The 25,912-nt window shown below is 43.5% G+C and overlaps 1 protein-coding gene across 2 annotated transcripts in view; it reads right to left on the reverse strand.

Moving 5' to 3' along the window:
- Positions 1 to 24,058, reverse strand: part of IL20RB (interleukin 20 receptor subunit beta) — a 42,577-nt gene extending 18,519 nt beyond the window's left edge. The window contains exons 1-4 of one of the 2 annotated variants that reach the window (XM_005889890.2): positions 23,777 to 24,058; positions 6,360 to 6,486; positions 4,327 to 4,517; positions 189 to 313 (exon numbers count right to left, since the gene is read on the reverse strand). In XM_005889890.2, coding sequence (XP_005889952.1) covers positions 189 to 313; positions 4,327 to 4,517; positions 6,360 to 6,486; positions 23,777 to 23,849 — 516 coding nt within the window. In that variant the 5' untranslated portion in view covers positions 23,850 to 24,058. Of the gene's footprint in view, positions 1 to 188; positions 314 to 4,326; positions 4,518 to 6,359; positions 6,487 to 13,126; positions 13,254 to 23,776 lie in introns of those variants that run through there. The other variant, XM_070375894.1, reaches the window with a different exon arrangement.
- Positions 24,059 to 25,912: the final 1,854 nt, after the last annotated feature.

Consider the following 25,912-nt stretch of genomic DNA (forward strand, 5'->3'; position numbering starts at 1 on the left):
GGCAGTCCTTTGAGTTTGATGCTGCCAGCATTGTCAGCCTACACCGATTCCTGTGTTCCCTCATTTCACCCAGGCCTGCTCATCCTCCGGCCACCCCAGACAGCAGGCACTGCAGGGGCCAGCCTTCCTCATCCAGCTCTCAGAGCTTCTCCAAAGTCTAACTCGAAGGCCCAGGCTGCAAGTCTCACCTTGGCACCGGGCTCCCTTCTCCAGTAGGACACGAAGAACTCAAAATGGGGCCCCAGATCTTCCAGCTTAATAAGCAGGTGGAAGCCGTCCATGGTGATCTCCATCCCAGGCGGGGTGAGGATGGCTGTTGGCAAGACAAGGGGAGAGTCAAAGCCAGTCCCAGACAGGACTGATTTCTGTCCAGGGAGACCATGACCAAACCATCAGTGGAAACACGCCAGGCTCATGGGAGGGGAGGGGTTTTGATGCGGCTTCATGGCATGCAGAAGCAAGACTGTACTCAGCAGGTGCTCAGCAAACTCTTTGTGAATGACGCGCAAATGAAAAAAACAAACAACAGCCATGTAGTACAATTCACATAGATCAGTGACATATACCGTCTGCTGCTAACTTTCAAACATCAGCAGATCAGCAGCTTGTGGATGGGTTGGCCTTTCTAGTCCCAGTCCAAGGAGTCTTCATCTCATAGCGTTATGGAAAGTCAGAGGGTTTTACAAATTCCAAGAATCAGCTCTAGTAATTACAGCCTAAGCACAAACACCATCTTTCATGTTATTGGATCCAAAACAGAGAGACCCCGCAGGCCCCATGGATACTTTCCACTAGTAGACCAGGAACCAAAAAGCCCACACAGACAGTCTTCAGTCCCTGCCTACTGATGATGGATCCAGACCTTCCTCTCAGATCCAGACACTGCAAGACCGGAAGGGCCACCCTAATTGTGGGCTGTGGCTTGGGAGTGTGTTCTGGCTAAATCCTCCTGCACCAGGGTCAGTGGACACTCAACAGAAAGGCAGTTCCTGCAGGGAGTTTTCAGAGAACAAAGTATTTCCTGGCATCTAAAGAGCTGCTTGGAAAGAGGACAGGAGGACTTGGGAAGTCAGGGGCCAACTGTGCAAAACATACCCAGATTAGAGGTTTCATATGAGCACACAGCACCACTAGAATTGCCTCTGAAACACCTCCAGTAAGAAAGGAGATGTTTGACTCCTCCACTTTTAAGTTAAACATGATTAGAATTGGATCCCCTGATCTCCATCTATGTAGAGAATAGAATTAGACAAAATGACCACATGTCATTTCCGTTCAGATGATTTTCTGACAACGTTGGGGCAGGAACTTCTCTCCTATGTACTCTACATACTCATCTCATTTAATCCAACCAGCAAGCTTCAGAAAGTAAATATTACTCCTACTTACAGATGACATAGCAGAGCCTCAGAGAGGTTACATGACATTCCCAGAGTCACCCAGTGAATGGCCAGACTTTAAGCTCATGTCTTTCCACGTTTCTAGACTCTGTTGTGTGGGGTGATTTTTAACTCCCAAGGAACAGGATGCACTTAGATCACTTAAATCAGACTCTAGGGATGGGTCCCGGAGATCAGGGGTTCTCAAGCTCTCCTGTGACTTGAATTTGCATTGAGGTTAAGAACCTCTGCTCTCAACAGGCTTCCCTTTAAGAACTGGGGATCCTTTCCAAGACAGCCTTAAAACCAGATTTTTCATGTATGAGGAGAAGCTGGGGTGGGGTTTTACAAAGGCCAAAAAGCAGACGTCATGCCCTGAGGAGTCTCAGTTTCCTCCCAGCTCTGCAGCTGGTTCCACCTGTGTGAGGACCCTCATCCTCTGCTTCTGGGGCAGGTATGGAGACACCTTTCCTCAGCTCCTCAGCAGCGAGCCCTTTTCCTGTTTATACTTGCCTTTTCAAGCACAAGTTGCTACTGCACACACCCACCCTCAGAGCTGTGTAGACACTTCCTTATCTCCAAATGCCCCATGCCTGCCTTTCCAACAACAGCTGCCAGCCTCCAGCAATGATCTTGGCTGGAACCCTGTGCTTCCAGGAGCCAGAGGGAGGTGGTGCTGGTGCTGCCCAGGCACTGTGGGTGGAGGCAGAGCTACAGCAGCCTCCGGTGCCCCTCCGGCTACCCCAGGGCCTGGCACTGGGATCCCACTGCTTCCACCATGTCCTACCATGGGAGAGAGGGCAGGCAGAGGAGCCCACATCCTGCACCAAAATTCCTACTGGTATCCATTCCAAAAGGACTTCCCTGTAGCTCTAACAGTAAAGAATCTGCCTGTGATGCAGGAGACCAGGGTTCGATTCCTGAGTCAGGAAGATCCTCTGGAGAAGGGAATGGCAATTCACTCCAGTATTCTTGCCTGGAGAATTCCATGGACAGAGAAGCCTGGTGGGCTACAGTTCATGGGGTGGCAAACAGTTGGACACGACTGAGCGACTAACACACACACACCCATTCCAATGGTCCCACTCCCACCCCCTAGCTCTTCCCTTCTTCCTCTGCTTGCTGGCTCTCAACTCTGGGCATATCCCTAGGGTAATAATAATAATACAAACAGCTGAGTGCTATTACAAGGCAGCACTGCCCTGAGCATTTACACTTTTCATCTCACCCCCAACCACCCACCAAGGCAAGCCGTTGCCCCTCTCACTCAAGTGGCTGAGCCGGGATTTGAATCCCATCTGTCTGACTCTGGAGGACCAAGTTCTCCCTCAGCTCTATCTTCACCTCCTCCAGCAGGGGCTCCCTCACCTTCTAACCCTCCTGGTTTCTCCCAACTCCCACGCTCCTCAGGAAGCTCTGACTCACTCCATTAATTTAGAGGCTGCCCTGACCTCCCCGTGTCCTCACTCCCAGCAGAGGGTCACCTGTCACCCAGAGAATACAGGTCCCCAAAGACCTTTCATTTGCCTTTCCTGTGTGTCCCCGGGGGTCACATCATCACCCACAGCTGTCTTTGTACCTCCACTCAATCCCCCAGTTGGCAGCCTGCCCAACATCCCCGCTCCTCCTGCTCCATGAGACCACTTTCAAGAGGACCTATTTGGGGGACTCCCTCAGGTGCAGCAGCAGCCGTCTGTTCTCCCTTCTCTGACTCTCTCCCTGTCCTCCATTCTCTTCAAACCCTAGGTTTCCCAGAATCCTAGCCTGGTTCTATTTGTCCTCATATCTTGTCCCTGGACACCCTCACCTGCTCTCAAGCCGTTAGCTATTAATTTCATTTTGTGTGTCTGTGACCTGTCTGAGTCCCAGGGCCTGATTCCCAACTGCCAATCAGACATCCATGGGATGATGTCTGATAGGAATCTCAACCTCAAAGAGCCCAAAGCCAGCAGCATCTCTTATTCCTCAGACCAGCCGCCCCTCCTGGGTCCTCTTCCTTGGATGGCACTCCTCCTAACCCCATCTGGAAGCTGGGTGCCATCACCATCTCCCCCACCTCTGTCTCACGGGAACTGGTCACCGAGCTCTGTCCCTTCTAACTCAACCATGTCTCTAGAATTTGTCCTCTCCTTCCCATGCCTCCCCCTCCTCTAGGATCACGATCCACCCTGGTTCAGCTGGAATGTTACAGCCCTCTCTTCACTTTTCCCATGGCCTGCAGGTCTCTCCTACTCCAGCTCACTTTCCACACCACAGCCAGTGCGACTGTTCTGTAGGCAGACCTGGACCAGATCCCCTGTTCTTCCATGACGCTCCTCTACTGATCTGATGAGACTTCATGTCGAAGCCCTTCACCGTGTGACCAGCTGCTTCCTCACCCCCAGCCATCCAGACCCTGCTCCTGCTCTTTCCCCTCACACCCTGCTACACACTGGGTATTGTTTGCACTCTGCCAGTTTGGTCACCAATCCAGATTCTTCCCTTACTTCTTCCTCAGTATGTTTGCCAGGTTCCATTGCTATAGAAAAGTTATTTATTTCCAAAGGGCTGTTTTTGGTCACTGTGATCATGTATAGACCCTATTGCCAAAGAAGATGCTTACACAGGCAACAAAGATGGGGCCAGTAAGCCTCAGATGGGAGGCAGTGTTAAGAGTTAATGATGTGTGATCATGGTAGGGAAAGGCCGTCCTAGCGCTTCTACCCACTTCCAGAGCACTTTTCCTTCCAGAGACAGTCAGGAATAACTTCCAAAGTCTCATTTCAAAATGAGAGAGAGGAAGCAGCTGGCAATGTTTTCAACAGACCAGTTAGGGTTGTCTATGTTTGCAGCATTCTGACTTTATAAGACTCATTTGATGCTGAAGAGAATCCCAACAGTCTCAGTGAGCACAGCTGCTGCAGGGGAGGCTGCTGGGGTCAGGGGAGTAAGGAGAGAAGGGCCTTACTTGAGTTCTGGTTAAAGCGGTGCTTCAGAGTGCTCCAGGTCGAGGTCAGCGAGCCCAGGGTGGCCCTGACCCGGAGGCTGTACGACACAGTGGCGGTGATGTCCTCTGTGATGTCACACTCAGGCCTTTGAGTGGGTGAGCACCAGATGCTGGGGATCCAGATGTGGCTTGTGTACAGGCTCTCATACTCCCTGGCCAAAGAGAGGAGGGGACAGCGTCACACCAGGCCCTTCCACCCTGGCTCAATGATGGTTTCAAGTAACCGCCTCCTCCGCTAACTTTTTATGGGCCAGGAAAACAAGTATTTGCTCCACATTCCTTTCCTCCCCTCTCCTCCATCACCAACCATCCCTTCTTTCTGACTCCTTCTCCAAAGACAGGGAGCCTCAGGCATCAACCCCGCTCTGTCCTGGTCTCTCCATCTGCACGGTCACCACCCTAGTCTCAGCGACTCATCCCTTGCCTTGCTGCGTCTCTGGACAGATTTTCCTACTTCCCTTCCTGCCAGTCTTCAGACCATTTGTCACTCAGCAGAGCAGAGCATTTCTCTCCTTAGTGACTTCCAAAGAGCCTAGAATGGAATGCATACTCTCCCCGGCTGACAAGAATCTCTGGCCTTCTTGCTCCGCCCCTAAAGTTGATACTCCCTCCACACGGTCCTCCTCACGATTCCTCCAACTTGGCAACGTGCTGCTGTGTCTCAGTGCCCTGCCCTCAGTGTGAGTGCCCTGCATTCACACTGCTTGCCCGCTCCTGTCCTTCAGATATTGGCTTAAATATCACATCCTCAGACAGACCTTCCCTAACCATCAGATAAAAAGCTGCCACAGAGCCAACTCACTGTGCAATGGATTTTAGCTCCCTCCTAGAACTGATTTCTATCTGAACTTACCCACAGCAGTGCTGCCTGATAGAACTTCCTGTGATGGTGAAAACCTTCTGTATTTGTGTTGTTTTACAATGGCACCCCACTCTGGTACTCTTGCCTGGAAAATCCCATGGATGGAGGAGCCTGGTAGGCTGCAGTCCATGGGGTTGCTAAGAGTCGGACACGACTGAACGACTTCACTTTCACTTTTCACTTTCATGTATTGGAGAAGGAAATGGCAACCCGCTCCAGTGTTCTTGCCTGGAGAACCCCAGGGACGGGGGAGCCTGGTGGGCTGCCGTCTATGGGGTCGCACAGAGTCAGACACGACTGAAGTGACTTAGCATAGCATAGCATACAGTAGCCTGTAGCCACAGATGGCTATTAAGAACTTGAAATGTGGTTCATATGACTAGGAAACAGACTTTTGAATTTAATTTTGATTAATTTAAGTATAAATAGCTGTCCGTGTCTAGTGGCTACCACATTGGACAGTGCAGACCTAGTGTACTTATTTCTTTAAGTTTTTACTGTCTCCTCCTCTAAATGTAATCTTCTTCTGCCTGGAAACTTTGTGGTCTGTACCCCTGAGCCTAGGAGAATGTCTATGCATGTAGCTGCTTGGTTTGTATGAATTGTTAGTGAGCTTTACTGAGTACCTTCTGCATCCCTGTCACTCCTTGACAGCTCTGAGAGCCTGGACACCTGGAGAAGGACCAGCTGACCTATAGGGTCACAATTTGTTTTGGCTCCTGGGGGCAAGTGTACTGTCAGGAAAACTGAGGTCTCACCGACCCCTAAAATATCTGAGTCTCCAAATAATTTCTCTTCCTCAAGTCAGAGCCAAACTCATTTCATCTTAAGGTTTTCTTCAGCTTTAGACAACTGACTCACTGTTGGAAAGAAACTTCACGAAAATGTGTTTATATACTTTTGTGTTCCCAGAGAGTTCACTGCCAAATCCATGGGACAACTTCCCTTGTTGCTTCAATTCTCTTAGGGCCCATGAAGACAGAGGAGGCAGATCATAGGAAATCATCTTTCTCTGGGCTCACAAAGCCTTCTTGAGCTCTGGAATGAGGGCTGTGCCTCTAGGAATCAACTACTGCCTAAAGGAGAGAAACTGAAAAACAAAACAACAGCAACAACAACAACAAACGCTTACCCCTGGTACTCGACAGAATAGTGTACTATTTCTTCAGGCACAGTCACTGGGCTCCATGTCAAGACGTGCTTCATGTTGGTTGATTGCACAGAGAGGTTCTGAGGGGCAGGTAGAACAGCCACTCCATCTGGGACCAAGGAGACAGACAAGCTGACAAGGCGAGTTCACCTCAGGGAATGCCACAGCTTCAGGTTAGTTTCTAACGAAAAGTCAGACATGCTTAGGAACTAGTCAGTCAGTCAGTTCAGTCCCTCAGTCATGTCCGACTCTTTGTGACCCCATGAACCACAGCACGCCAGGCCTCCCTGTCCATCACCAACTCCCAGAATTTACCCGAACTCATGTCCATTGAGTCAATGATGCCATCCAACCATCTCATCCTCTGTCGTCCCCTTCTCCTCCTGCCCTCAATCTTTCCCAGCATCAGGGTCTTTTCAAATGAGTCAGCTCTTTGCATCAGGTGGCCAAAGTACTGGAGTTTCAGCTTCAACATCAGTCCTTCCAATGAACACTCAGGACTGATCTCCTTTAGGATGGACTGGTTGGAACTAGAAGAAACTCTAATTTTACCATATTTGTGTTCATGCTAAATATTGCTATCATCATTGTAATTCTCCCTTTGGTGATTAGCATATTAACATTAATATTAATATGTATGTGTATGGGTGCTTAGTTGTGACTCTTTGTGACCCTATGGAATACAACCTGCCAGGATCCTCTGTCCATGAGAATTTCCAGGCAAGAATACTGGAGTGGGTTGCCATGCCCTTCTCCATGGGGATCTTCCTGACTCAAGGATCAAACCCACATGCCCTGCATCTCCGGATTGCAGGCTGAATCTTTACCACTGAGCCATCTGGAAAACCCAGTTAATATTAATAATAATAGCTAACATTATTGACATTAATAATGGTTAGTATTTTTGGTCACCTGATGCAAACAGTCAGCTCATTGGAAAAGTCCCTGATGCTGGGAAAGATTCAAGGCAGACGGAGAAGAGGGCATCAGAAGATGAGATGGCTGGATGGCATCACTGATGCAATGGACATGAACTTGGGCAAACTTCGGGAGATGGTGAGGGACAGGGAGGCCTGGCGTGCTGCAGTCCATGGGGTCGCAAAGAAGCAGACATGAATGGGCGACTGAACAACAATATTACTGAGCACTTACCAAGCTCTATCTATGCCGTGAGCTCGATTATCACATGATTTTCTCATTTAATTCTCATGACCATACTGGGATGTAAGGACCATCAGTTTCTCTGGTGTACAAGTGAGAAAACTGAAGCACATTATATACAACCCTTGTGTCACACTGGCCGCGATGCAGGCCTGGACTTTGTTTGGACTTTGCCACTGAATTTGTGACCGTAAACACGTTGCGTAAACCTGAGCTCCCCACCTCTACATGGCAAACCCATATCGGCTCCTGCCAGCTTCTCATCACCACCCCCTCTTGCTACTGCCATCCTCAGCTATCAGAGCAATTCCTTTGTGTCCCCAAAATGGCCAAACGGGCACAGCTGCTATTTGGGAAGTGCAGGCTCAGGTCTGCCATGGAAGGAGTCCAGTACAGAAGGGCACCAAGCCAGTTTGGAGACTCCACCCCAGACAGCCTGCAGGCCTCTGAGCCAGATGAGACTCAAGCATCTGCTCACGCAGCTGTGTGCCCAGAGTGTGCACACAGTGGGTCTACAGCTTGCACACAGAATCAAAGCTGATTTGTGATTCTTGTGATTCTTCACAGAATCATCTGTGAAGCTGATCCCTAATAAGGACTTCGCAGCCCCAGTCCGGATCTCCTACTGTGGTCTCCCCCTCTGACTTTTACATACTCCTCTTTTAATGCCCAACACCTGCCTCCTTTTGCTGTTACAGTTGCAGTGATAACATCAACAGCACAGTGTGTATAAGGCTGGGACCCTCGCCTGGGACTTTTCATCTTTGTGTCTGTCTCCAAATTGGCACCTGCTGTTCGTTATCAAGTCCTGTAACCATGAGGGGATGGGGGCTGCCAGGAACATCCCACTTAGTGCCCTTGTGGGCACTAATGTAGGACCCTGGTGATGCAGCCCAATCTCACTCTCAGCATCCAGGGCTTGGCCTGTGAGGAAACACCTGGGGTGCCCTCAAGGGAGGCTTCCTGCCCTCCCCACCCTTATACTTGTCGTCATCCAAGGGAAGAAAGGGAAAAGAGCCAGCTGCAATAAGATAGCACAGGAGGGCAGGGTGTAGTCCCTTCTGACATGCTTCCTCTGGTGAAGTAGACAAAACATTTCTCTAGTCAGATATGTGAGGATTTTAAAACTATAAACATAAAGCTTGAATTCATAATTCTAAAACTCTCAAAAATGAAATCTCCTGGCCCAGATAATTATACTGGAGAATACGAATGTGAGATGTGAGACTTGGACCATAAAGAAAGCTGAGCACTGAAGAATTGATGGTTTCAAACTGTGGTGCTGGAGAAGACTCTTGAAAATCCCTTGGACTTCAAGGAGATCCAACCAGTCCATTCAGGAAATCAGTCCTGAATATTCATTGGAAGGACTAATGCTGAAGTTGAAGCTCCAGTACTTTGGCCACCTGATGTGAGGAGCTGACTCATTGGAAAAGTGTCTGATGCTGGGAAAGATTGAGGGCATGAGGAGAAGGGGGAAACAGAAGATAAGATGGTTGGATGGCATCATCAGCTCAATGGACGTGAGTTTGAGCAAACTCTGGGAGATGGTGAAGGACAGGGAAGCCTGGCATGCTGCGATCCATGTGGTCACAAAGAGTCGGATACTACTTATCAACTGAACAACACCACAAACTATGAAATAGTTAAAGAGAAAGTAGTACCAATTTTATACAATATCTTCCAGAAATCAAAGAGGAAAAAACTTAACTTTATGGGGTCTGTATTACCTTGATACCAAAATCAAAGATTATTTATATATTTTTAAAAGCGAAAGACTACAGATCAATATGTCTCAGGCACTTAGGTGCAAAAATCTTTGACAAATACAATCCAGATTTGGTGTTGTATAAGACTATATACCCTGATCAAGTGGGATTTATTCCAGGTATGCAAGGCTGCTTCAGTATTTGAAAATCAATTAATGTAATCCACCACGTCAACAAGATCAAGAAGAAAAACCATATAATTGTTTCAACTGACACCAAGAAAGCATTTACAAAATTCAACACCCATTCATAATTTAAAAACAAAACAAAAAGAAAAAAAGAAACCGTTTCTTTGAATTATGAACAACAGGAATTATCTCAATTTGATAATGATCATCTATAAAAAACCTACAGCTGGATTTTCCTGGTGGCACAGTGGATAAAAATCTGCCTGCTGATGCAGGAGACACAGGTTTGATCCTTGATCCGGGAAGATCCCACATGCCGTGGAACAGCTAAGCCTGTACAACACAGCTACTGAGCCCAAGTTCTCGAGCCTGCCAGCCGCAACTACTGAAATCTGTGCACCTAGAACCTGTGCCCACAGCAAGAGAAGCCACACAGTGAGAGGCACTGCAATGAAGAATAGCCCCTGCTCACCGCACCTAAAGAAAGCCCATGCAAATCAGTGAAGATCCAGCATAGCCAAAAAACACCTACAGCTAGCATCTTGTTCAATGGTAAAAGGCTGGATGCTTTTCCCTATATCAAGAATGAGGCAAGGATGCCCACACTTATCACTTTTATTTGACATTGTACTAGAAGTTCTAGCAACTGTAATAAGGCAAACTAAGGAAGTGAAAGACATTACAGCTTGGAAAATAAGTGATAAATCTCCCTCTATTTCCAGGTGACATGTTAGGCTATGTAGGAAACCCCACAGAATCTACCAAAAAAGCCTCTGAAAACTAATAGTGAGTTTGGCAAGTTCATGGGATATAAGATAAACGTTAAAAAATTAGTTGTATCTCTAAATACTAGCAATGGAAACTTATATGCAGAAACTTAAAATATTATTTGCAATCATTGCCCCTCCCCAAAAGAAAAACTCATGTGTAAATCTAATGAAACATATCTTTCTATGGGGAAAACACCACAATGCCAGTGAAAAAATTTCAAAGAAAATCTAAATAGATGGAGAGGCATACTGTGCTCATGGATTGGACAACTCAACATAGTTAAAAAGGTAATTCTCCCCAAATTGATATATACGTTTAACAGGGTTCCTATCAAAAACCCAGCAAGGTTTTTTTGTGGAGATAGGTAAGCTTTTCCTAAAATTTAAGAGAAAAGGCAAAGGCACAAGAATAAAACAATTTTGAAAAAGCAAAAGGTAAGAGAACTCAATCTACCCAATTTTAAAACTTACAATAATTAAGACTGTGTGGTATTGACAAAGCAATAGACACATAGATTGATGAAACAATATAGACATCCCAGAAATAGACCCACACAAATATGCTCAGCTGATTTTTGGCAAAGGTACAAAAGCAATTCACTGAAGGAAGGATAGCCTTTTCAACAAACAATATTAGAGCAATTGGCTATTTGCAGGCAAACAAAAAACCTCAACCTACATCTCACATGTTAGCAAAAATTAACTCAAAGTAGGCCGTGGACTTGATGTAAAATGTGAAAGTCTAAAACTTTTAGGAAAAAACATAGGAGAAAATCTTTAGGGCCAGACAAAGATTTCTTACACTTGACATCAAAGCATGATCCATAAAAGGAAACATTTATAAACAGGCATCACCAGAATTAAAATCTCTTGCACCACAAAGACCCTGTTAAGAGGATAAAAAGACAAGATACAGACTAGGAGAAAACATTTGCAAACAATATATCTCACAAAGGATTGATATCTAGAACATATATATAAAGAATACTCAAAACCCAACAGTAAAAAAAGCAAGCAATTCAATTAGAAAATGAGTAAAAGATGTGAAGAGTAATTTCACCAAAAAAGCACACACAGATGGCAAACAAGCACATGAAAATATGTTCAATATCATTAGCTATTAGGGAAATGCAAATTTAAACTTCCATGAGAGAGTGCCACACAGCTATCAGAATGACTAAAAATTCTTACAGTGACAAAACCAAACCCTGGTGAGGACGCAGAGAAAGTGGATCCCTCATCCATCGCTGGGTGGGAACAAAGTGGCACCACCACACTGGAAGGTTGTTCAGCAGTTTCTTGCAGAACTAAACTTGTAAATTACTACACAACCCAGCAAGTGCACTCTTGGGCATTTATCCCAAGGTAATGAAAATTTATATCACACTAAGTTTGCACAACAAATGTCCATAAACAAGATGGAATCAGCCCAGATGCCCACAGGTGAATGGTTAAACAAATATGGTATATCCAAGAAAAAGGAACAAACTACACGAAACAATCTGGATGAATCTCCAGTGAATGACACCAACTGAAAGAAGCCAAACCCCCAAAGTTACATACTGTATATTTCTATTTTTATAACATTTTCAAATGACAAAATTTTAGACTTTGAGAGATTAATGGTTGCCAGGAGTTAGGAAGAGTTGGGAAAGGCACAGTAGTGAGAGATGGGTGAGGTTATAAAAAGGCAACAAGACATATCATTGTGATATTGGAAATGTTCAGTATCTTGACTGCGGTGATAAATATACAAACCTTCACACACACACATACACATTCTCAAACAAATGCAAGTAAAGCTGGGGAAATCTGAATAAGATGTGTGGATTTTGTCAATACCAAGGATTTCAATATTCTAGTTGTAGTATTATACTATTGTTTTGCAAAATACCACTGGGGAAACTGGGTTTTCTGTATTATTTCCTTTTTTTAAAAATTTATTTGGCTACACCAAGTCTTTGGAGAAGGAAATGGCACCCCACTCCAGTACTCTTGCCTGGAAAATCCCATGGATGGAGGAGCCTGGTAGGCTGCAGTCCATGGGGTCGCTAAGAGTCGGACACGACTGAGCGACTTCACTTTCACTTTTCACTTTCATGCATTGGAGAAGGAAATGGCAACCCACTCCAGTGTTCTTGCCTGGAGAATCCCAGGGATGAGGGAGCCTGGTGGGCTTCTGTCTATGGGGTCACACAGAGTCAGACACGACTGAAGCAACTTAGCAGTAGCATACCAAGTCTTATGAGGTATGAGGGATCTTTTTTAGTTGCAGCATGCAGGATTTTTTTTTTAAGTTTTGGCATGCAAACTCTTAGTTGTGGCATGTGAGATCAATTCCCTGACCAGGGATCAAACCCAGGGCCCCCTGCATTGTGGGGGTGGAGTCAGCCACTGGACCACCAAGGAAGTCCCTCTGTGTTATATCTTATGAAAAGTGTGAAAGTGTTAGTTGCTCAGTCATGTCCAATTCTTTGCGACCCCATGTCCTGTAGCCTGCCAGGCTCCTCCGTCCATGGGATTCTCCAGGCAAGAATACTGGATTGGGTTGCCATTTCCTACTCCAGGGGATCTTCCTGACCCAAGGATTGAACCAGGGTCTCCTGCATTGCAGGCAGATTCTTTACCATCTGAGCCACCATGAAAGCCCACTTATTTCTTATAACTGCATAAAAATCTAGAATTACAACAAAATTTCAGTTAAAAAATACAGTGCCATCACACCTAAAAAAATAACATTAATTCTGATTATCTGAATGACAGGATACATTTTAAAAGACCATGATAGGATAAACGCAAACAGGATGAAATGCATCTAGGAAAAAAGTTGTATAATTGAGTGCAGTCAATTAAATCAGCGAGGGAGACTGTTTACAGAGGGAGACCTAATGATTAGCCGTCCCAATGATTAGGGCACTTACCAAGGCTTTAAGGAAGACACTCTGAGGTTGAATTTCTGGATATGTCTTTCTTCATAAAGGGCACACAGGCAGGACAACAGCAAGAGATGTCCCAACTTTTAGGTCACTCCATTATGCTATAGAGCTTCCCTGGTGGTTCAGAGGTTAAAGTGTCTGCCTGCAATGCGGGAGATCTGTGTTCAATCCCTGGGTCAGGAAGATCCCCTGGAGAAGGAAATGGCACCCCACTCCAGTATTCTTGCCTGGAGAATCCCATGGACAGAGGAGCCTGGTGAGCTACAGTCCATGCGGTTGCAAAGAGTCAGACACGACTGAGCAACTTCACTTTCTTTCATTATGCTATGCAACAGTTTGCACTTGTGTAACTGTCTTCACCTAGCTGTGAAATTCCAAATCTAACTCCACTATGGGCAAAATACTGTCTCATTCCTATATTAAAATGAAAATTACTGCTTCTTTCTGAGCCCTATGAGCAACATCTTCAATATCTTTATTCCACTTGTATAGTATATTCCAAATTCTATCTTTGTTTCACTGTAGTTTATGTAGCACACACACACATTGGGAATGAGATGGAAAATCAGTAATGCCAGTGAACTACTGATGCCAGGGTATGTTTAATTGGGTCACATAGAAAGTATGGAAGAGGACTTCCCTGATGGACCAGTGGTTAAGAATCTACCTTCCAAGGCAGGGGGCACAGGTTCAGTCCCTGGTCTGGGCACTAAGATCCCACATGCCGTGCAGCCAAAATTTTAAATTAAACACACACACACACACACAACTAAGGTGGTACTACATGAGGAAGGATCCGTTTTATGCTAGGACACTAAATAGGGAACTCTAGTTTCAGCTCAACTCTAAGCGAGAGTGACTCCTTTCACCTATGAGAGGTTTTAAAATCCCCTCCAGTTGTTTGAGAAGGCACAAGGTGGTCCTTAGAACGCAATTCAATGGAGAAAAACAAAACTTTGTCATCCACCCAGCAATCTCATTAACAAGAAATGTCATCTAAGAGCCAGGAGTAATATGTATTGAAGTCAAGTCCCTGAATAAACCAGTTAATAGACACTCTCCCTGATGTAAATAAGCAAATACAAAAACAAAGAATACAGTTAAGGGACTTCCCTTGGTGGTCCAGTGGTTAAGACTTCACTGTCCAAGGCAAGGGGTGCAGGTTCCATCCTTGGTCTGGGAGCTAACATCCCACAGCTCTCACAGACAAAAAATACAAAATGTAAGACAAAAGTAACATTGTAACGAATTCAATAAACACTTTTAAAAAGTACTTAAAAAAAAAAAAGAATACAGTCAAGGGGGAAGGGGAGAGTAAGCTTGTAGTGAGAATGGGAAAGACACATTAGCCATAGGGAGGAGGGTACAAAATGGGGAAGTTTTTTGCTCAGCCACACTGGATGAGAATTCTCCCGGGAGCTGGAGTGAGATGTTGGAATATCTTCTGGTCATTTGGTTCCTCTGAATAGTTACACTCTTGTCACTATAGAGAATTATTCTCTTTTAACCGTCTGACTCAGTATCTCAAGAAGGCCCATGGGGTGGAGCCTCTTGGATGGTGTTTCCAACAAAAACTTGAGCTGGGTGACTGTGACCTGACTATTAAGATTTTGGTGCTCAGTGTGGCAAAACTAGCTGAGCAACATTTTTTGCACAGAGCTGCATTCACAAAGCTGATCCCTTTTTCTTGTGGCCTGTTCATTTTCTATTGCACTGTAATATATTTCCACAAAGGCAGTATCTTAAAACAACATAGATTTATTTTTGTCCAGTTCCATAGGTCAGGAATCTGAATCAGGTCTAACTGAGCTAAAATCAAGGCGTTGGCAGAAGAGCAGGCTCCAGGGAAGACTGTTTTCTTGCCATTTCCATTTGCTGGGACAAGGCCCCACCTTCTTGCGCACGGCCCCTCTTTCCTCCATTTTCAAAGCCAACAATGGCTGGTTAAGTCCCTTTCATGTTTCAAATATTTCCCTGCCTCTTTTTCTGTCCTCCCATCCCTCTCTCCCTGGATCCAGGAAAGCTTCTCAGCTTTGAAGGACTCATATGATTAGATTGGGCCCATCCAATAATCCAGGATAATCTCCTAATCTCAAAATCCCATAACATTAATCTTAATGTGGGGGAAAAAAATCCCCTTTTCCACAGGGTAACATCTTAATGTGGGGGAAAAAAATCCCCTTTTCCACAGGGTAACATATCCACTGGTTTCCAGGAATTAGAGTATGGACATCTTGAATTCCCCTGGTGGTCCAGTGGTTAAGACTCTGTGCTCCCAATGCAGGGGTAGGGGTTCAATCCCTGGTCAGGGAATTAAGAACCCACAAGCCACACAGTCAAATAAATGTTTTTTGAAAAAGAATGTGGATATCACTGGGGGACCATCATTTTGACTACCACTACAGGGGCTTGCACTTTAGGGGATACTGGGACTGCAAACTGACATGACATGTCTCTCAATTACAGTAGATTATTTCAAGAGAATCCCCTTGTATGTGATCTGAACAAAAGAGCAAGGCCGAGCCAGGACATGGCTGCTAAACAAGTTGCTGGCATCACTTGCTGCCTAGTAACTAGTGCCCACATCCCAGCTTCAAAAGGTATGCAAACCAGTTCATGCCTCAGGAAAGTGGTCTATTGTTTCAGGATCTTGAAGTATGGTCTGGATCAGCAGCAGCACAAAACCCTGCAACCTATGCCCTACTGAACCAGAATCTGCATTTTAACAAGACACACCACCCCAAATCCCAGGTAATTCATAAACATTAAAGTTTGAGAAGCACTGGTATATAGAGGTTAAACTAACCTTTCTCAATCTTGGCTGCCCATTAGAATCACTGGGGAAGAGGCTTTTAAGTTTTATTTTGAAATAATTTCAGACTTAACAGAAGAGTTACAAAATAGTACAGAGAGCTCCCATATACCCTTCAGTCAGTTTTCCACATGTACACAACCAGGAAACAAATATGACAAGGAAGATATTAACATTGGCCCAATATCCATAATGAAGCCTCAGTCTTTATCTGAATTTCACCAAATTTTCCCGTAAATCTCTTTCTCTCTTCCTTCCCTCCTTCCTTTCTCCCCTCCTTCCTTCCTTTTTCCTTTTTTCAGGAACCAATCCAGGTCCTACATTTAGTTGTCATATCTACTTAGTCTTCCCCAGTCTGTCCTCAGTCTTTCCTTGACATTTTTGACAGGAACAGGTCAGTTGTTTTGTACGATATTCCTCAGTTTGGGTTTGTCTAACATTTTTTCATAATTTGATTATGGTTGTACATTTTTGCCATGTACTCATATATCTTATGACTGGTGGAGTTACCCTTGACCACTTGGTTAAGGCAGTGTCTTCACTATAAAATTACCATTTTCCCCCTTATAATTAATAAATAATTTAGGGGAAATACTGTGATACTGAGCAGTGATTCTTTCTCCTCAAACTTTCATCCATTAATTTTTATATTTATTGGTGGATGATACTTGCAACGATCATTGCTATGATGTTCTAGCAGTGGTTTTGTTGTGTTAATTGGAATTTTGTAAGGAAGAGTTCTTCCCGCTCTACCATTTGTGATTTGTAATAATCAGTGTGGACTCATAGAAATTTATTTTATTCTATCAATGTTGATTATGTTACTCAAATTGTTCCATCTTCGGTTATTGGGAGCTATTTTGGATTTTGTGTGCTTTTGACTTACTTTCATCTCTCCTTCTCTTTTTTCATGTTGTTTTTATTAATAGACTTTTAATTTTTAGAATAATTTTAGATTTATAGGAAAAAGTACAGACAGTAAGTACAGGGTTCTTGTAAACCCTTCACTCAGCTTCCCCTGATGCTAACATCTAATATAGTCATGATATACTTGTCAAAACTAAGAAACTAACATTGATATGTTACTTTTAATTAAACTCCAAACTTTACTTGGATTTTGCCAAATTTTCCACTGATACTCTTTTCCATCCCAGGTTCCAATCCAGGATACTTGTGGCAGCTTGGCCCCCATCCTTCTTTGAGCACTTCCTTCATTACCACAAGATGCTCCAAACTTGTATTTTCTCTTCCCAGTTATGGAATAAACCCTTCTCTAAGGAGTCTGACCCAGGAAGTTTTTAAAAATCCCAGAGCCAAGGCAGCACCCTAGATTAATTAAGTCAGATTTCTGGCTTTGAAATCCTGGCTGCTGCTGCTGCTGCTAAGTCGCTTCAGTCGTGTCCGACTCTGTGCGACCCTATAGACGGCAGCCCACCAGGCTCCCCCGTCCCTGGGATTCTCCAGGCAAGAACACTGGAGTGGGTTGCCATTTCCTTCTCCAATGCATGCCAGTGAAAAGTGAAAGTGTTTGTATTTTTAAAAGTGCTCCAGGTGATTCCAATGTGCATTTGAGATTGAGAACCACTGACCTAGACCTTACTTCTGGGGCCTGAAAGATAGTTAAAACTATGAGTGATATATGGTATCACTTTTATATGGAATCTAAAATACGACAGTAAAGAACCTGTCTATGAAACAGAAACAGAATCATGGACATAGAACAGAATGGTGGTTGCCAAGGGGGAGGGGATGGGGAAAGGGGTGGAGTAGGAGTCTGGGTTAGCAATGTAAGGTTTTATAAATAGAATGGATAAGCAACAAGGCCCTACTGTATAGCACTGCTACTGCTAAGTCACTTCAGTCGTGTCCGACTCTGTGCGACCCCATAGACGGCAGCCCACCAGGCTCCCCCGTCCCTAGGATTCTCCAGGCAAGAACATTGGAGTGGGTTGCCATATCCTTCTCCAATGCATGAAAGTGAAAAGTGAAAGTGAAGTCGCTCAGTCGTGTCCGACCCTCAGCGACCCCATGGACTGCAGCCTACCAGGCTCCTCCATCCATGGGATTTTCCAGGCAAGAGTACTGGAGTGGGGTGCCATCACCTTCTCTGGTATAGCACAGTGAACCATATTTAATATACTGCGATAAACCATAATGGAAAAGATATATATGTATAACTGAATCACTGTGCTATACAGGAGTAATTAACCCAAAATTATAAATCAACTATATTTCAATTTTAAGAACTATGAATGATAAATCCTTAGACTTGAGTGTATTTCCCAGTAGGCTCTTATGTTCCCTGAAGACAGGACACTCTGTTTTGTTCATCTTTAATCAGCACCTAATCCAGAAACTGGGACATAGTGGGTGCTCAGAAATTTAAAATGAATGAAAACAAAATACGTGAACCAAATCTTGGCTCAGTGAAATTGGCCTCAGCCTGAATTTTTTTCCCCTCTGATTCCTATCTAATTCAGATGACCGTTATATCTACTACTGGGGCAAGAATCCCTTAGAAGAAATGGAGTAGCCATCATAGTCAACAAGAGTCCAAAATGCAGTACTTGGGTGCAATCTCAAAAATGACAGAATGATCTCAGTTCATTTCCAAGGCAAACCATTCAATATCACAGTAATGTAAGTCTATGCCCCAACCACTAAGGCCGAAGAAGCTGAAGTAGAACGGTACCATAATGACCTACAAGACCTTCTAAAACTAACATGAAAAAAAGATGTCCTTTTCATCATAGGGGACTGGAATGCAAAAGCAGGAAGTCAAGAGATATCTGGAGTAACAGGCAAATCTGGTCTTGGAATACAAAATGAAGCAGGGCAAAGGCTAACAGTTTTACCAAGAGGATGCACTGGTCATGGCAAATACCCTCCTCCAACAACACAAGAGATGACACTACACAGGAACATCACCAGATGATCAATACTGAAATCAGATTGATTATATTCTTCACAGCCAAAGATGGAGAAGCTCTGTACAGTAAGTGAAAACAAGAGTGGGCAATAACTGTGGTTCAGACCATGAACTCCTTATTGCAAAATTTAGACTTCAGTTGAAGAAAGTAGGGAAAACCACTAGACCATTCAGGTAGGACTTGAATCAAATCCCTTACTATTATACAGCTGAAGTGACAAATAGATTCAAGGGATTAGATCTGATAGACAGACTGCCTGAAGAACTATGTACAGAGGTTTGTAACATTGTATAGGAGGCGGTGATCAAAATCATCCCCCAAAAAAAGAAATGCAAAAAGGCAAAATGGTTGTCTGAGCAGGCCTTACAAATAGCTGAGAAAAGAGAAGCGAAAAGCATAGGAGAAAAGGAAAGATATACCCATCTGAATGTAGAGTTCCAAAGAATAGCAAGGAGAGATAAAAAGCCTTTTTAAAGCAAACAATGAAAAGAGACAGAGGAAAACAACAGAATGGGAAAGACTAGAGACCTCATCAAGAAACTTAAGAGATAACAAGGGAATATTTCATGCATAGATGGGCACAATAAAGGACAGAAATGGTATGGACATAACAAAAGCAGAAAATATTAAGAAGAGGTGGCAAGAATACACAGAACTAACCACAAAGTTCTTAATGACCCAGATAACCACAATGGTGTGATCACTCATTTGGAGCCAGACATCCTGGAGTATGAAGTCAAAGGGGTCTGAGGAAGCATCACTATGAACAAATCTAGTGGAGCTGATGGAATTCCAGCTAAGCTATTTCAAATCCTAAAAGATGAAGCTGTGAAGTGCTGCACTCAATATGCCAGCAAATTTGTAAAACTCAGCAATGGCCACAGGACTGGAAAAGGTCAGTTTTCATTCCAATCCCAAAGAAAGGCAATGCCAAACAACATTCAAACTACTACACAACTGTACTCATTTCACCCACTAGCAAGGTAATGCTTAAATCATTCAAGCCAGGCTTAAACAGTATGTGAACCGAGAACTTCCAGATGTACAAGCTGGATTTAGAAAAGGCAGAGGTACCAGAGATCAAATTGCCAACATCTGTTGGATCACAGAAAAAGCAAGAGAATTCCACAAAAACATCTACTTCTGCTTCACTGACTACACCAAAGCGTTTGACTGTGTGGATCACAACAAACTGTGGAAAATTCTTAAAGAGATGGTAATACCAGACCACCTTATCTGCCTCCTGTGCAACCTGTATGCAGGTCAAGAAGCAGCAGTTAGAACTGGACATGGAACAATGGACTAGTTCCAAATTGGGAAAGGAGTATGTCAAGCCTGTATATTGTCACCCTGCTTATTTAACTTATATGCCAAATACATCATGCAAAATGCCGGACTGGTTGAAGTAGAAGCTGGAATCAAAATTGCTGGGAGAAATATCAATAACCTCAGATGTGTAGATGATACCTCCATTATCGCAGAAAGCGGAAAGGAACTAAAGAGCCTCTTGATGAAGGTTGAAGAGGAGAGTGGAAAAGCTGGCTTAAAACTCAACATTTAAAAAACTAAGATCCTGGCATCCAGTCCAATCATGGCAGATAGATGGGAAACAATGGAAACAGTAACAGACTTTATTTTGGGGGCTCCAAAATCACTGCAGATGGTGACTGCAGCCATAAAATTAAAAGATGCTTGCTCCTCGGAAGAAGAGCTATGACAAACCTAGACAGGATATTAAAAAGCAGAGACGTTGCCTTGTGGATAAAGGTCCGTATAGTCAAAGCTATGGTTTTTCCAGTAGTCATGAATGGATGTGAGAGCTGACCACAAGGAAGGCTGAGTGCTGAAGAACTGATACTGTTGAATTGTGGTGCTAGAGAAGACTCTTGAGGATCCCTTGGACAGCAGAGAGATCAAACTAGTCAAATCTAAAGGATTTCAAGTCTGATTTGAATTCAACACTGAATATTCACTGGAAGGACTGATGCTGAAGCTCCAATACTTTGGCCATGTGATGCAAAGAGCCAACTCATTGGAAAAGACCCTGATACTAGGAAAGATTGAAGGCAAGAGGAGAAGGGTACAACAGAGGATGAGATGGTTGGATGGCATCACCGACTCAATGGACATGAGTTTGAGAAAACTCTGGGAAGTAGTGAAGGACACGGAAGGCTGATGTTCTGCAGTCCATGGGATCGTGAAGAGTCAGACATGACTGATCAACTGAACAACAACAAGAGTTCCTATCTCACATTAGACCTTTGTGCCCTTCTGAGGTTTACGCTCACCACAAAGTCCTCGGGCAAATTTCCCCAGCAGAAAACCTTGCATCTTCTTCCTTGCATGACTCCACACTGGCTTTCTCCTCAGGGGGTCTACTGTCAATTCCCCTCATTTGGATCTGCTTCTGTCACTTTTACCTCAATAGTCCTTCTGGCCAAGTGTCAGAAAATGTAGAAGCATCTTCTTTATTACTTTCACTTTGTGCCTCCAACCTTTTCCTGTCCTGCTTATGTGCCAGCTTCTTCTGCAGAGAACTAAAAGGGCACAGGCTCTGTGGGCACCCAAACCAGGCTCAAATCCCAGTTCTCCAACTTACAAGATGTATACTATTGTGTAACTAACTGAATCTAAGTCTGTTCCCTAGTGTATAAATGGGGATTATATCACCTCCTTTGCAGGACTGGTGTGAGATGTCAAGAGAATGTTTTTACTAATCTAGCACACAGTGTGTGTGCATAAATGGCAGTTGTGATGGTCACTGTTGTTGCTGTTTTTATTATTATTATTGGTAGTGGGAATCAGTTTCTTGAATCACACAAATTACTTGAAAGGGACAGGGCAAGGCAAAATAATTCTATAAAAGAGAGCAAGAACTCTACCCATCTCTCCCAAGGATCTAGAGTAAGTAATAGTTCATTTAGATGTTGCTGAAATCATTTCAGGCTTCAACACAATTCAGAGGAAATGATCAAAATCACATAAAGGTAACCTCAGCTAAAGCAAATATTTGCTGACACCACCACCAGTTTGCACAACCAACAGATGGTAACATGGGGTGGGCACCCTGACATCCTCAGAGTGCCTTTGTTTGCATAACGTCGTTTGACACCTCCCAACCACAAGGTAGCTATTTTGACCATTTTACAGACAAGGAAATTGAAGTGATGTGATACATTCACTGAACTAGCAAGTGATAAAAATCAAGACTCACCCATAGGTCCTTCTCACTCTGACATTCTTGCGGCTTCTAGCACGTTTTGTTTTTTTTTGGGGGGGGGTGGGCAGGGAGAGACAAGGATAGTGGTGGTTGTTTTCGTTTCCTTGTTTTTCTGTGCAAGTTTACAGGTATCAGAAGAGTACTCACCTCTAGGTCTGTTTAAAATAGTTTTCCTTAAAAGGCTGGACTGCTTCATTGAAGAAAATGTCAAATTAACAAATGGGTCAAGGGGATCAAAAAAACATAAATTTCCTGTTTAAAAAAATTAGGAAAAATATGCTGGCTTTTCCCCTTCTCATGCAGCCTCCCCATCTTCTCCCTTGGGCTTAGTGGAGGAGTAGTTTCCTGGCAACTTGTTTGTCCCACCAACTAATCAATCGATCAACTAACTAACCAATCAACCAACACGCTTAGCCTATGCTATGGGCCATGGGGACACCAGGAAAGATGCCTTGGCCCTGCCTTCAGGCCAGTGTAGGAAACAGAAATAACCCACTGAAACAGAATACACGGGGTCAAGGGTCAAAGGAGAGAGGTCTGGTATGGATCTGCAGGAGCAGGGTCCCCCTGGAATGATGATGGGACGATGGGTTTGGGGTGGAGTAAGAACTAGAGATCGAGCTTCTGGTGGAGAAGAACAATAATAAAGTCCAGGAGGAGGAAATGAGGGGGTTACATGCCAACTGTGAAGACAACAGCTGCCTGTGGCCTATACTTGTTTACAAGGAGCTGTGAGAAAGAGGATTGGAGTCTAAATACAGTGGGTCACGAAACAAAGAGCAAATTTACATATCACGTGCTGAGACACAGAGCTGTGAAGGGCTGTGAGCTACACAGGCATAAATTTGATGTTTAAGTCAGCTCCAAACATCTGCTAATCACCTTGGCACTGATTTGTTGCCTGATTTAAACTCACTGGATGATTAGTTCTCAATGTTACCCCCAAAAAAGAAAAGAAAGTATGAAAAAGAAAGTATTCAATATACCCATCAACAGTGCAAAGTGTCTAGTACCTTGATGTATTCAAATTAGAAATTTCTCTTAAATGCTGACAGGAAGAAACATCAAAAGCAAAAGAGCTGCGATTTCATAACAATAAAACATGTAGGTGCAAGCAGCCAGAAATGGAGCAGAGAAAATTATGTAATCTTAACTGGCAGGCAAAATGCTCCAAACCAAATACTTTTAAAAATGTTACAGAGTACCTGACCAGGAGAGGAATCCAATTTTCATAAGTCTTAGACCCAATATTAAGGTTGCAAAGTATGTCTTCTTATTCGCCTGTGTTTTGTTAGAATCTTTATTTTACTTAAGCCTCTCCTTACAGAGAACATCTCTGAGGCACAAACAGAAAGACTGAAATAATACTGTTTTGTGGCTTTTAAAACTCAATAATGAAACGAATAATAAAATGCATGTGGATCTCTGCTCACCTTCAAACTATTTGTTCTGATGCTTTATCTTTCTAGATTGCTCTGTGGAATTTAACAGAAGTTTCTTAATAGAATGCAGGCCTCTTCTTTGTGGGGATGGAGGATTAGGAAGTGAAAAACCTTTTTAAAAACAGACATAAGGTGATCTATACATATATTACAACCCCCCCTGGGAAAGCATTTTTCAGTTTCTTAACCTATAGTTGAATCCCAGCCTATTGGCAGTATTCTAATACTTACCCACAAACAAACAAGGAATCAAGGCGTAGGAAAACCACATGATAAGACTTGTCTTGATTTCTTCTAGAACCATTTTGAGGGTCGGTGTTTGGCAGACTCAGCTTGACCTGGAATGCCGTTTCCTTCCAGAATGAAGTATGCTTTCCATCTCAGCCATCCTTGCTTCGGGACACAGATGTTGGAGCTGAGTCTGAGTTGCTGTAAAGCCTGAATTGTTCTGGAAAGAGGAACCAGCCCGGCTCCGAAGAGGCAGGCTGTGCAGCACCCTCCTTTCCGCCTAAACCTAGATATTGCGTCAAGTGGGAGTGGCCTAGGAGAGTTCCAGAGAAAAGGTACCTGGGAAGCTTAAGCGTGGTGGGGGGAATTCCCTGGTGTTCAGTGGTTAGGACTCTGTGCTTCCACTGCAGGGGACACAGATTCGATCCCTAGTCGGGGAACTAAGATCCTGCGTGTAAATAAAGTTAATATTACTGTTATCTTTTTTAAAAAGATAAAAAATCTGCCTGGATCACAGGCTCTAACCGGGGGGACCCTGGATAGACCTCTAGAGGTCTCCTGGGCAGTAGCAGGCAAGATTATCTGACCCTCTCATCATAGCTGTTCTCTTTCACAAGGCTCCCTCTTGTGAGTTCATTGGAGGTGGGTACTTTTTTTGCTACATCTCCACTTCAGAAGTAGAGATGTTTAAAAAAAATTTTTTTTAATATCTTTTTGAAAGTCAGGAGATGAAGAATATATAGCTTCATATTTGTTTGCATTTGCAAAAAGAAAACCTGGAAGGAGACAGAGAAACTACCAAGGTTGTTTATCTGGGGGCAAAGGGAGTAGGAATTGGGAAGATGGAGGAGAAAAATGGGAACCAGACTCTTTCCAGTAACTTGTTTGGGGAATTTTAAAAACTGTTTTTATTGTGGTAAAATACACATAAAATTTACCATCTTAACCATTTTTCCATATACAGTCAGTGGTATTAAATACATCCAAATTGTTATACAACCATTACCACCATCCATCCCCATAATTCTTTTCATCTTGTAAAACTGAAACTCTATACTCATTTAACAGTAACTCCCCTTTCCCCCCTCCCCCTGGAAATCACCATTATATCTCCTGTCTTGACGATTTTGACTACTCCAAGTACCTTGTGTAAGTGGAATCCTGCAATACTTGTCTGTGACTTGCTTATTTCAAACAACAGTATAACGTCCTCAAGATTCACCCATTTTGTAGCTTATTATAGAATTCCTTCCTTTTTAAGGCTGAATTATGTTCCATATACCACATTATGCTTATCCATTCATTGACACTTGAATTGCTTCCACATCTTCGTTACTGTGAATATAATGCCGTTCTGAACAGCCGTACAAATATCTTGAGACTCTGCTTTCAACTCTTGTGGGTGCTATGTATCTTTTTATATTATTTGATTACTGAACCATGTGAATGTATTATTTAACTTTTTTTTAAATTGGAAGGAAATCTTATAAGGTTTGGCCCCTTAAAATGTCAGCTTTTTAAAGTCTCTAAACACTCTACATGTGCAAATGCATTAGTAAAAAGAACGTGAATTTTAGAGTGCAACATTTTAGTTACAGTGTCAGATATTATTTGCAATATAACCTTAGGAAAGTTATTTATTCATTCAACTGCCATTCACTAAGGGCTTATATATGCTAGATACTGGAAATTAATAGTTCCTGACCTCAACCACAAACTTCCCAACTAGTGGAGAAAATGGACATAAGAATAATCACAAATCAATATTGGAAATGAAGTGACAGAAATGTCATCAAAGGAATATAGGAGCATTAAACAGAAACACCTAACCCAGCCTAGGGGATCAGAGAAGACTTCCTGGAGGAGGTGACTTTAGGGCTGAGTATTAAATGCTAATAAAAATCAGCCAGCTATAGTGTGTTTAGGAAACCCAAAGAAGTTTGGTGCAACTAGAGAACCAGGTTGGAGTAGCAAGAAATGGGGCTCATAGGCAGACAAAAAACAGAATTTGAGAGAGCTTTGAATGCCTTGTCAAGGAGCAGTTTATCCTGAGGCAATGAGAATTAAAGGGGCTCCAATCTGATCACATCATGCTCTGTATTTGAGTTTGAGAAAGTTTATGACTAGGGTGGAGAAAAC

The sequence above is a fragment of the Bos mutus genome, chromosome 1 (assembly GCF_027580195.1).
Source record: "Bos mutus isolate GX-2022 chromosome 1, NWIPB_WYAK_1.1, whole genome shotgun sequence".
In the NCBI taxonomy this organism is placed as follows: domain Eukaryota; kingdom Metazoa; phylum Chordata; class Mammalia; order Artiodactyla; family Bovidae; genus Bos; species Bos mutus.